Source organism: Hemiscyllium ocellatum, chromosome 3 (genome assembly GCF_020745735.1).
Source record: "Hemiscyllium ocellatum isolate sHemOce1 chromosome 3, sHemOce1.pat.X.cur, whole genome shotgun sequence".
Classification (NCBI taxonomy): domain Eukaryota; kingdom Metazoa; phylum Chordata; class Chondrichthyes; order Orectolobiformes; family Hemiscylliidae; genus Hemiscyllium; species Hemiscyllium ocellatum.
In genome coordinates this window covers 6,476,664-6,489,218 of record NC_083403.1, presented here as the reverse complement: position 1 = coordinate 6,489,218, position 12,555 = coordinate 6,476,664, and the positions used below count along the sequence as shown (strand labels likewise).

General features: G+C 43.1%; 1 protein-coding gene across 1 annotated transcript in view; it reads left to right on the top strand.

Moving 5' to 3' along the window:
• The first annotated feature begins 2,499 nt into the window (after positions 1–2,499).
• degs1 (delta(4)-desaturase, sphingolipid 1) overlaps positions 2,500–12,555 on the top strand; it is a 41,572-nt gene continuing 31,516 nt past the window's right edge. The window contains exon 1 of the mRNA XM_060848028.1: positions 2,500–2,698. Coding sequence (XP_060704011.1) covers positions 2,617–2,698 — 82 coding nt within the window. The 5' untranslated portion in view covers positions 2,500–2,616. The remainder of the gene's footprint in view (positions 2,699–12,555) is intronic.

Genomic DNA, 12,555 nt, shown 5'->3' with positions numbered 1-12,555 from the left:
ATAGTATTCGATCAGACATAGTTCAGAGAAGGTTCACTAGGATGATCCCTGTATGGAGGGATTGTCTTATGAGCAAAGGCTAATCAAGATGGGACTCTACTCACTGATGTTTGCAGGAATGGAATGTGATCTCACGAAACTTACTGGATTTTACAGGGTAAATGCTGAGAGGATGTTTCCAATCATGGGAGTGGCTAGGACTAGTGTCTCAGAATAAAATGGTGCCAATTTAAACTAAGGTTAGGAGAAACTTCTCCTCTTAGAGGATTGAGAGTCATAGAATCATAAAGATGTACAGCATGGAAACAGACCCTTTGGTCCAACCTGTCCATGCCAACCAGATATCCCAACCCAATCTAATCCCTCCTGCCAGCATCCGGCCCATATCCCTCCAAACCCTTCATATTCATATACTATCCAAATGCCTCAAACCAATCTAGTCCCACCCGGCCCATATCTCTCCAAACCCTTCCTATTCATATACCCATCCAAATGCCTCTTAAATGTTGCAATTGTACCAGCCTCCACCACTTCCTCTGGCAGCTCATTCCATACACGTACCACCATCTGTGTAAAAAAGTTGCCCCTTAGGTGTCTTTTATATCTTTCCCTTCTCATCCCAAATCTATGCCCTCTAGTTCTGGACTCCCCAACCCCAGGGAAAAGGCATTGCCTATTTATCCTATCCATGCCCTTGATAATTTTGCAGACCACTATACAGTCACCCCTCAGCCTCCGATGATCCGAAGAGGGTTACCTCAGGGCTTAAACCTGAAACGTCGATTCTCCTGTTCCTTTGATGCTGCCTGACCTGCTGTGCTTTTCCAGCAACACATTTTTAAGCTACCTCAGATTAAAACAGGATCTTGACCAGATGGGCCAATGGGCTGAGAAGTGGCAGATGGCAAGATTCTAGGGAGTGTTGCTGATAAAGAGACCTTGGAGTGCAGGTTCATAACTCCTTGAAAGTGGAGTCACAGGTAGATAGGATAGTGAAAAAGGCATTTGGTAAGCTTTCCTTTATTGGTCAGAGTAATGAGTACAGGAGTTGGGAGGTCATGTTGCATCCGTACAGGACATTGGTTAGGCCACTGTTGGAATATTGCATGCAATTCTGGTCTCTGTCCTATTGGAAAGATGTGAAACTTGAAAGGGTTCAGAAAAGATTTACAAGGATGTTGCCAGGGTTGGAGGATTTGAGTTATAGGGAGAGGCTGAATAAAAAGTCACAGCACAGTAAAGGCCGTTAGTCCATTGTGTTTTGTTATGACACAGGGTAAACCCTCCTGCTTAATTTAACACCAGCAACACAGCAAAGATTTATCCCATGCAGTAATCTGTAAAAATTCAAGTGGTCAAGAACTATTTAAAATAAAAATTAACAACTTTATTTCTTTAAGTAAAATAGAGAATAATTAACTAACAACTACTCAAAAGTCCTCTAACCTATCTTTTACATTCCCATCTATAATACTAGGCCAATAAAACTCCCAATTAAGATTTACAAAACAAAATTTCTTATCTCAAACCAGGCAGCTTTTGGTTCTTCTATTTGGATCTTACTGTATCTTCTTCTTCTCTTCTCAAGAATCTCTGCCTCACAGGTTACTAGTCAAAAAAGGTTCTTTTAAGAGAGCTATTTTTCAAGCAGTCTGTTACACACTGGGGCTTGGTAGTTCTCCTCTCAACTGTTCAAATTCCCTAGTCTTATATTCCCAAAGCATCCAATTGTGGTTAAGATGGTAAATATACTAAATTCAAACTGGATTGGAGTTTTGTATTTTTAGGAGTATAATTTAAATTGATTGGCCAGATTCAAATTTGTTTTTGTCTCCAGGCAATGAGCTAATCGAATTGTTTGACCAAGTGTTACATTGTTACCTTATTGAGAACACTTGGCGTTGTGTCCAGTAGTTCTGCTGCTTTTAACTCTCTTAAAGTACACCCACATCTTCATTACAATTTGCAGGGCTGATTAAATTGATCCACTCCAATTCCGTTGTCCAGCAACTGCTTTACAGGTTACATTGCTTCAGGTGCAGATGCAGATTCCTTTTCACTAAACAGGGCAGCAACTTGTGGACACAGTGGGAGTGAGAGGCTGCCAAGAGGATCACGTGATCTATCTTCCATGGCCAAAAATGCCCCAAACGTAGAACAGCCTCAGGTCATAGACCAACCTCAGAATTACCTCTTATCCATTCCCGAACAGACTCCAAGCGGCGATCGCAGTTGGAGACAGTGAAAGCTGCTTATACAGAGAGAGATTAACTCCTGGCGAGGATCAATTCTGCCACTGCCCACTGTCCAGGCATGGTGACATCATCAGGCCCACTGAAAAATCGCCAAAAGGCCATGGTGCTTGCGCGTGTTTGACCTCTTTTATTATATAAAAAACTTAGAAGTGCGGAATGAACACGGGAAAATCTTGGTTCGGTTAATTAACAATTTGACGACAGCGATGGGCGGTACCAAGTGCCGGTTTTAAAACAGCGGCTGGGGGGTTGGGTAGGAGAGTGGCGTCGATCTGCGGCTGCGTGTTGGCTAAAGCGGACGTGCTAGGGAGGAGGCTAACGGTCGCTGCTCGAACCGGTCCGGCACGTTCCACTGGTAACCATGGGCAACCGGGTGGCCCGCGAGGACTTCGAGTGGGTTTATACCGACCAACCCCACACCGACCGCAGGAAGGCCATCCTCGGTAAGTGGGGGGGAAAAGGGCAGAACGGACGGTAATCCTCTACCGCCTTCTGGTGGTAGTGGCTGGGCCCTGACTTCTACCGGATCGTTGCGCCGTGACTCACCGTCGAGCTTTTCGTCTAACGGTGCCCGGCCGCCTGACGTTGACGGCCAGATGAAGAAAGGGTTTTCCCCCACTTTCCCCTCCGTCCTCTAATATCACCCAGAAGGATTTAATAACTAGCCCCACACATTCCCACCCACCCCCATTTTTCTTCCCCTTCCCCCCCCATCCTGACCAACACGTCTAATAATTAACGTCCCGGGACTGCAATCAGTTCAGGAGGCGTTTTCTCTGCCCTGTTTTCTAACAACTAGGACCGATTTTAATCCGGATTAACCCCTGGCATCTCCCAGTCCACAGCCGGAGTAGGTATTGACCGATTTACAGAAGTGAGGACTGGGTTATCCAGCCTGAGACTTCACCCTCATTGCGGTTGAGAACTGCTGTGTTTCCTTCAGTCCAGTCGCACTGTCCCGGGGCGGCCGTCTGGAGTTGGCCTCTGACTGAAAACAGGAAAATATTTTCTTAACACGACTGTGTGCTGGTGAATAGTCCCACTGACCCGGCACGGTGGCTGACTAGTGCTCCTGACTATCCGCTCTGGGGACCCGGGTTCGGTTCCAGCCTCGGGCGACTCAGTGTGGAGTTTTGCACATTCTCCCTGTATCTGCCTGGGTCTCCTCCAGTTTCCGCCCATGTGCCGGTGAGGTGGGACTGGCAATGTTAAATTTCCTGTACTATGCAGGAATGTATCGGCTAGATGAATTAGTCATAGGAATTGCGGGGGGCCTACAGGGATCGGGTAGGGGCTGAGTCTGGGCGCGATGCCGTTCGAAGGGCCGAATGGTCCGCTTCCACACTCGAGAGATTCAGTGATACTGTGTCCTCTTCAAGGGGTACGCGCTTTCCCCCTGAATTTCCTTTTATATCGCGCCTTAGTGCAGCCGTAGTCACCAGTAGCGACCGGGGCTTGGCGCTCAGACTTGTGACTACCCTGATCCCGATGTCTTCAACTAGTAACTGCTGTGGATCATGTTGGAGAGGAGAGCCTGCAAATACCTAGCGGGGAGGTCTTGACGCAGAATAAAAGCCCCTCGAGATCGCTTTTGCCCTGTCAAAGACATTTTGTCTAAGATATGCTGCTGATCGCTGCAACAAGTTTTAGTTTTCCGCCTTGCCGAACCTCAGGACCGTTATCTTGGCTTGAAGGCGGCCGGACCACCGCCCTGTTAATTGGAGAAAAACACTTCGCTTCCGTTCCAATTTTTTTGCCAGCGGTTCGCCCAAGTCCTATTTAATGCGCAGCTTCTGTAAAAGCCTTAATTGTAGGTGGTTAATTGGGCTTTGATACTATAACTAACAAGCGTAGGCAGCCCGGCCCTTCGAATCTGCTCTACTAATCTGCAAGATCATGATTGACCTTATTTTAGTCTAAACTCGTTCTTTACTAATCGCCTTCCTTCAAATTGAAGGATTAAGGAAATGTTTAACCATTCAGGCTGCTAGTTTTTGAGGAGGAAGACTGCCGATTTGGAAAAAGGAAGCTTCAGCTGAGCTGAAAGCAATACGTGTCCTGGCAGGACAAGCGCCATGCTCTAGAGTTACTGAACCGAGTCCCTTTGTTGTTTTCAATATTACCTACCCATTCTCTCTTCCACTCAGCTCCCTGTCACTTGTATGGCTTTTCTTTTATCCTTGTTTATAACAATAATTCCCTTAATGTTTACCCCTTTTGCCTGTCTCTAGTGACCAGTAGCTATCCTGAGGTTCAACCCTTTTCTTTCTTGTCATCTTCAGCAGAAATCACCCCAACTGCTATCAGTTGAGTCACCATGCTTAAACATCAACTCTGCTTTCTGCCCACCGATGCTGCCAGAACAGGGTTTTGCCAGCAATTCTTTGTGTCAGATCTCTACCTTTAGAAGTCCTGTTAAGTTAAAGCATTGTGTCCAGCATAATTGAAACAAAACTGCTGATGCTGGAAGTCTAAGACTAGTGGAAAAACCCAACAGGTATTGCAGCATCTGGAGGAAAACATTAGCACTTTGGGCCCTGTGACTCTCTCAGAACCTTGTTCTATAGCTAGTATCTCTTTTGATGCATAATTAAGTACAGAAACTTGGTCATGCTTTCATAACTTAGATATGAAAGTCTGAAATTAGACAATAGTCATAGATGTACAGCATGGAAACAGACCCTTCAGTCCAACACCTATCCATGCTGACCAGATATCCCAACCCAATCTAGTCCCACCTGGCCTATATCCCTTCAAACCCTTTCTATTAATATACCCTATCCAAATGCCTCTTAAATGTTGCAATTGTACCAGTCTCCTCCACTTCCTCTGGCAGCTCATTCCATACCCATACCACCCTCTGAGAAATTTGCCCCATAGATCTTTTATCTTCCCCTCACCTTAAACCTATGCCCTCTAGTTCTGGACTCCCTGATCCCAGGGAATAGACTTTGCCTATTTACCGTAGCCATGCCCCTCATAACGTTGCAAACTTCTGTAAGGTCATCTCAGCCTCTGACACTCCAGGGAAAACAGCCTCTTGCTAGAGCTCAAATCCCCCAACCTTGGCAACATTCTTGTAAATCTTTTTCTGAACTCTTTAACTTGGTATTTGAGCCCCTGATTCCTAGTGCTATCACCCATGTGGTATGCCAGTGAAATGCTATGAAGTGGTCATTTGGCCAACCCAAATTGGCTGAATCCTCAGCTGCATTTTCCAGTTTCTCAAGACCTTGCCTTAACAATCAAATCTGATATTGTTAATATATTTAACAGGCCACCCTTCTGGGAGGGAAATTTCTCCATCTATCTTAAATGATTTTCCTCAGATGCTGTCCTACAAGATGTAACTACCTCCATCTGCACTGGCAAGCTCCCTTAAGATGGCATGCAAGGCCACTCTTATCATTGCTCCCAACCTAGTGAATTCACTTAACGTGGTGGTTCAGTGGTTAGTACTATTTCCCCTCAATGCCAGGATCCAGGCTTATTCCAGCCTTTTGACTGGAGTTTGCACATTCTCTCAATGTCTGTGGGTTTTCTCCACAGTCCAGACACCTACAGGTTAGATGGAATGGCTGTGGTGAATGCAGTGTTATGGGGATAAGGTGTTGGGAGGGAATGGGATGCTCTTGAGGGTTGATGCAAACTCAATGGGCTGAGTGGCTGTCTTTGCAGGATTCTGTCACTCAGTTAGTTTTTGTCCATAACTAATGTTAACCTAGTGATTCTTCTCTCTCAACTACTTCCAATGCCAGTATGCTGCTCTTTGGATAAGGGTGCCAAAACTTGTTATAGCATTCTAGTTGTGGTCTGACTATTGCCTTCTATCCTTTTTTTAAGGAAGACCTCTACTTTTATACTGCATCCCCTTGAAATAAAGGCTAGTATTTCATTTACCTTCTCTATTGCCCACTGAACTTTTTTAGCTTTGTGATTCATAGACGAGGATTCTCTTCCCCTGGCAGTCTTCTACACCTACATATATTCAACTATTGTTCCTGCTGCACAATCTTACAATTTACCCATGTTATATTCCACTCAATTGGTCATGTTGTTTATCCTGTAATTCCTGTTTGGGCTGTTTTGTGGGAGTGCAAATTTAAAGTTGTCTTCTAGAAGTGGGCATAGTTGCCTGCAATCAACTGAACTAAAGGCAGTATTGGTGAGGAATTTATAATTCATGTGCCATGCAAGGGTTACAGTAGAAATGAAGTCAAGTTAGGAATCTTGAGTTAGCCATTTGACTTCATTCTGTACTTTAACCTTGCTAACATTGTGCTGCATTCATCTCTAATTTGTGCACTTCAGATTGTGTAATGCTGTGGTGCATGAATGTGTATATTGGCAATCCTCTATTCCATGTACATCTAATTTATTGCTTATTTTTACTAAGCAATCTAAAAGATTAAGTAAAATTAACATGACTGGAGACTTAGATGACAAACTCTGAAGAATGTGGCTCAGGCCTGGGATATCGGAAGGAGCAAACTCTTGACACTGGTGCAATCAAGAGACCAAAGTTGATTTGCAAGTACAGCTTGATAGGGCAAGTTAGAAAAAAATTATCTACCATATTTTAGTATTAGTGTACTGAAATAAGTATGGTGGTAGATGGAAACAGTATTGGTTGAGGATAAGGTTGAGACTTGAGGATTAGTTTACAAAATTGCTACAATAACAAATTGGTTTAAGATAGGAGCTGGACAGAAGACTAATACTTCAATTTGGAAAAACCCCATTATGCTTAGACTAAGGAACTAGTTGAATATTAAATCCAGTTTCCATTAGTGAAATGGAAACCTGACAGCAGGGTCCTTCAGCCATAGTCTTAACCCATTTTAATACATTGACAGTTTAATGTTTTAATATTGCAGAAAGTATTCTGTGGAGAAATAATGACAAGCCTTTTCATAAGTATACCTGTTGTAGTCAGATTGTTAGTACCATTCAAACTTTGTCTAATAACCTACAAATTGCTTATTGTAATCTGAAGTGGAGTAGCTGTGATTTGCAGGGAGCAAGTCAAAGGTTAGTGACTTTTAAGGCATTTTGTTTCCATTGAACATTTTTATATAAGTGTAATTCTCATGCCATCTGAGTTAGGGTGAGGGGAAGAGTTGAGAAGGTTGTATGACTTGTCATTTCCACTGACGTCAGTGATTGCAGTCCTGTCTGGATTCAAGTGTATGTGCAGGCCAACATCTGCTAAAATGACGTCTGTCCCTCTTGCATAACTCAAAGCTCTGGATTGTCTTCACTGTGCCCCCACCCTGTCAGCCATCTAATCTTAGCTCTTAAGGAAACCTAAATGACATTATCCCAGCTCTACACTTTGGCAGCCTTACCTGCTGGTAGTCTAAGCATAATGGGGTTTTTCAAACTGAAGTATTAGTCTTCTGTCCAGCTCCTATCTTGAACCAATTTGGTATTGTAGCAATTTTGTAAACTAATCCTCAAGTCTCAACCTTATCCTCAACCAATACTGTTTCCATCTACCACCATACTTATTTCCATACACCAATACTAAAATATGGTAGGTTTTTTTCTAACTTGCCCTATCAAGCTGTACTTGCAAATCAACTTTGGTCTCTTGCACCAGTGTCAAGAGTTTGCTCCTTCCCCGATATCCCAGGCCTGAGCCACATTCTTCAGAGTTTGTCATCTAAGTCTCCAGTCATGTTAATTTTATCTAATCTTTTTAGATTGCTTAGTGTGGAAACAGGCCCTTCAGCCCAACAAGTCCACACTGAAGTGCAACCCACCCAGACCCATTCCCCTACATTTACCCCTGCTCCTAACACTACAGGCAATTTAGCATAACCAATTCACCTAACCTGCACACTTTGGACTCCTGGGAGGAAACCATAGCACCTGGAGGAAACCCACCCAGACACTGGGAATGTGCAAACTCAAGTTAGTCGCCGGAGGTAGGAATTGAACCTGGGTTCTGGTGCTGTGAGGCAGCAGTGCTTGCCACTGTGCTACCCATAAAGTTCCTTGGAATGCTGCTACATTCTAACAAATGGTGACTGAGTCAGCAGAATCACAGGCTCTGCTGTGACTTGAATGGATAAAAACACTTCTATTCCCAATACTATAGACTTGTAAAAACAAGCACTTGTCCAGACTTGTTGAATTTTTCCATTCTTTAAATATTTTTGTATATTAGCAGTTACCACAATGTTAACTTCTAAAATTAAAATTCAGGCCTCTAAGCATTGTTGTAAGACTTGCAGAATTGAGGCTTGCAATAATATCTTGTTGGTTAACTGACTCATCTACTGCTTTCATTGTCGACCAGTAAGTTGGTAACACTGGATAAATTGGCTTTAACACAATTGACGAATTCGGGCCATTATTTATAAAATGTAAGGAAGTTCAGTATTGGCTGTGATTCTGGCCCCATTAGTTTAAATTTGTTCAGCTATTGCATGATTTTCTTAAAGCAGGATTTACAGAGAAGACATGTTACCAGATAACTCCATATTAAATGCTGTTTTTTGGTCAAAAGGGAAGATGGACCATTTGGCTCCTGTTTGTACTGACTGAGCTCTGGTAGTCGTCTAGTGTGATCTATTGCAATTGTGGGTGTTGGGCCAAGTTGCCTTTTTAAAGATGGAATGTTTATACCGCCCCACTTTCCCAGATAGAAAATTACTCCCATTCACCTCATCTTCTGACAATTACTTTTATGCCCTTAGCTATTAGCTTCAAATTTTATTTTCCTTCATGAACAAACATCAATTATCTGTTTTTGTAAGCCACTTAGCCTTGAAAGACTGACTAATTCTCCTTTCCTAACACTTGTTCCCTCAGTGTAAACTTCATGCCTTAGGTGAGCAGTGGTGTTTTTAACTGATTTTATAGCTAACCAGTTCTCAAACAGCTGCTCTAGTGGTATTAACTTAAAAGCATTGGTTAGCTTAGTAATGGCTGTGAAACAACTGACTTGTTGAATGCTACACTAACACTGGCTGGAAAATCATCTGGAGTTCACTTTGGACCATCTCCAGACTAGTTACATCCAAACCAACTACTAGAGCAGTAAATATTCCCATGTGCAGTGGAGAGAAAGCAAGCTAATGTTTCAAGTATGGATGACTCTTCTTTTAGAGCTGAAGTGTGAAGGGGGACAGCACTTACCTTAGAATTTAAGGGGTAGTCAGGTTAGGGTGCTGGAGCAGAAAAATGCTCTTTCAGATTAAGTATGGCAATATCAGGAGATACCACTCCCTTTCCAGATTTGAAAGGACAGTAACTAGAATGAGGGCAGGGGAGAGAATGTCCATGTGTCCTCAGCATGCTGCAGTAGTCCACTGAATGATGACAAACTGGAGGAATGACCTCACTGTTAAGACTAGGCACTTTAAAGAATTCTGGACTAATACGGAGTTCAACACCTTCAATTTGTGAACCATTTCTTGACTCTGTGCTTCCACTCTTCTCCTCTTCCCCACCCCCACCACGCTGTCCATCCTTTGAAGTACATAAAACACAAAAGCTCTGTACTGGCCCTTCAGCCCTGGTTCTGAAAGTTAGCAACAATCTGAAGCCTATCTATCCTACACTATTCCATTTTCATGCATTTATCCAATGACTATAAATTCCCTTAATTGGCGTGTCTATTATTGTTGCAGGCAGTGCATTCCATGCCCCTACTGAGTAAAGAAACTCTGACATCTGTCCTACACACCCTCCACTTATAGCTGTGTCCCCCTCATGCTAGCCATCACCATCTGAGGAAAATTTTCTTTCCACCCTATCTAACCCTCTTGTATGTCCCAATTAAGTCACCTCTACTTTCTCTAACAAACAGCTTCCAGTCCCTCAGCCTTCCCTTCATACTAGGCAACATTCCAGTAAATCTCCTCTGAACCCTTTCCAAAGCTTCCAAATCCTATAATGCAGTGACCAGAACAGTACATAACACTCCAAATGTGGCCACATCAGCTTTTTGTACAGCTGCAGCATTACCTCATGTTCCAAAACTTGATTCCTGTATCAATAAAAGCTAACAAACTGTGTGCTTTAACAATCCTATCCACCTGGGTGGTAACTTTCAGGGATCTATATACATGGGCAAAGATCTCTCTGCTCACAATACTACCAAGAATCTTGCCATTAGCCCAGTACTCTGCATTGCTGTTGCTCCTTCCAAAGTGAATCACCTCACACACTTTTCTGCATTAAACTCCATTTGCCAGACCTCTGCAGCTTATCTGTCCCATCAGCACTATCCACAACTCTACTGACCTTGGTGTCGCAAACTTACTCACCTAGGTCACTTATAAAAATGACAGCAGTAGACCCAAAACAGATTTTTGTGGTACACCACTCATAACTGAACTCCAGAATGAACATTTTTCCATCAGCCACTATCCTCCATCTTCTTTCAGCTAGCTAACTTCTGATCCAAACCCTTAATCCCATGCAAAACCCTACTATGGGGGAATGTTATCAAATGCCTTACTGAAATCCATGTACACATCAACTGCTTTATCCTGATTCACCATTTGGTCACCATCTCAAACCTTGGAGTTTTGAGGGGCATGACCTACCCTTAACAAAACCATGTTGACTACCCCAATCAACTTATTGTAGATTATAAATACTATCCCTTTCCAAAATTTTATCCACATCCAAAGTAAGGCTCACCGGTCTATAATTAACAGGTTGCCTATTCCCTTTAGCAAATCTTGTTCTTCTGGCACTCATCCTGTAGTTGATGACATAAAGATCAAAGCCAAAGGCTCTGCAATCTCCTTTCTCTTCCAGAGAATCTTGCGATAAATCCCATCAGGCCCATTTCTCACTTTCCAGAATTGCTAACACCACCTCCACATGAGCTTCAATCCCATGTAATCTGGTAGCCTTTAACTCATTATTCTCCTTGACAACATTGTCATTTTCCAGTATGAATACTGAGGGAAAAGTATTCATTTTTGCACTTCCCCTATCTCGGATTCCATGCACAACTTCCCACTACTATTCCTTGATTGGCCCTAATCTGACTTGTCATTTTTCCTGATTATACTTGTGGAAAACATTAGGGTTTTCTTGATCCAACTGCCAATGACTTAAGTCTTCTCCTTTAGCTGTCTTTAGGTCTTTCCTGGCAACTTGTAATTCAAGCACTAACAGTCTTCATGTCTCATCCTAACTAAGCCATCTTTCTCTTGACAAGAGATTCAATTTCTTTAGTAAAACACAGCTCCCTCACACTTGACTACTTCCTTCCTACCTGACAGGTACATACTTATCAAGGACATGCAGTAGCTGTTCCTAGAATAAGCTCCACACTTCAATTGTGCCTCATTTCCTTCCCCACCCTAGGCATCCTAAACCTTGCCTAATCCACCATAATTCTTTCCTCCAGGAATAACTCTTGTCCTCCATGTTATACCAATCCCTTTCCAAAACAAAAGTAAATAAAACTGTGTTGTAGTTATCACCAAAGTGCTCATGACCTCCCAATCTAACACTTGGCCTGGTTCACTACCCATACTAATGCCAATGTGGCCTCTTGCCTTGTTGACTTGTCTTCATAGTCAAGAAACTATCCTGCACATGGGACAAAAACTGACCCATCAAAAGTACTCTAACTTTCCAAATATTGACTTGAAATACCATAGTTCAAGCCTGCATAACTACCCTGTTACTTTCACTCACTCCTAGACAGAATCATCTCTGCTATCCTTTCCTCTATACATCTTGAACTATAGTTGTCTAGAGAAAAATCTCATCAGGATGATCTTGTTTCTAACTCCTGCCTATACCATCTCAGCAGATGAGTCTTCAAACATCCTTTTGGCACAGTAATACTGTCATTGACTAACAATGCAACACCTCCTTCTTTTTAAACTGTATTCTCTGCTCTGACTAAAGCAGCTAAATCATGGAACCTGCAACAACCATTCCTGTCCCTGCTCTAGCCATGCCTGAAAGGTCACAAAATTGCAATCTCAGGTACCAACCCATGCTGCAAGTCCACCCATCTTATTCCAGATGCTCCTGGGTGTTGAAGTAGACACTTTAAACCACCTTCCTGCTTGCTGGTAAACTCCTGTGACCTTAACCTCATTTCTGACCTCACTACTCTCAACCTCCTGGACACAAACTAGTCTGTTCCAGTTGGAGACCATCCTGTTTGTAGAGGTCCCACCCACATCCAGAATGAGCCCCAATTACCCAGATATCTGAAACCTACCCTCCCTTCTGCACCATCCCTGTACCACTTCTCCCTCTCCCCAAATTCTCACCTGATTAGCACATGGCACAGGCAACAAACCAGAGATGA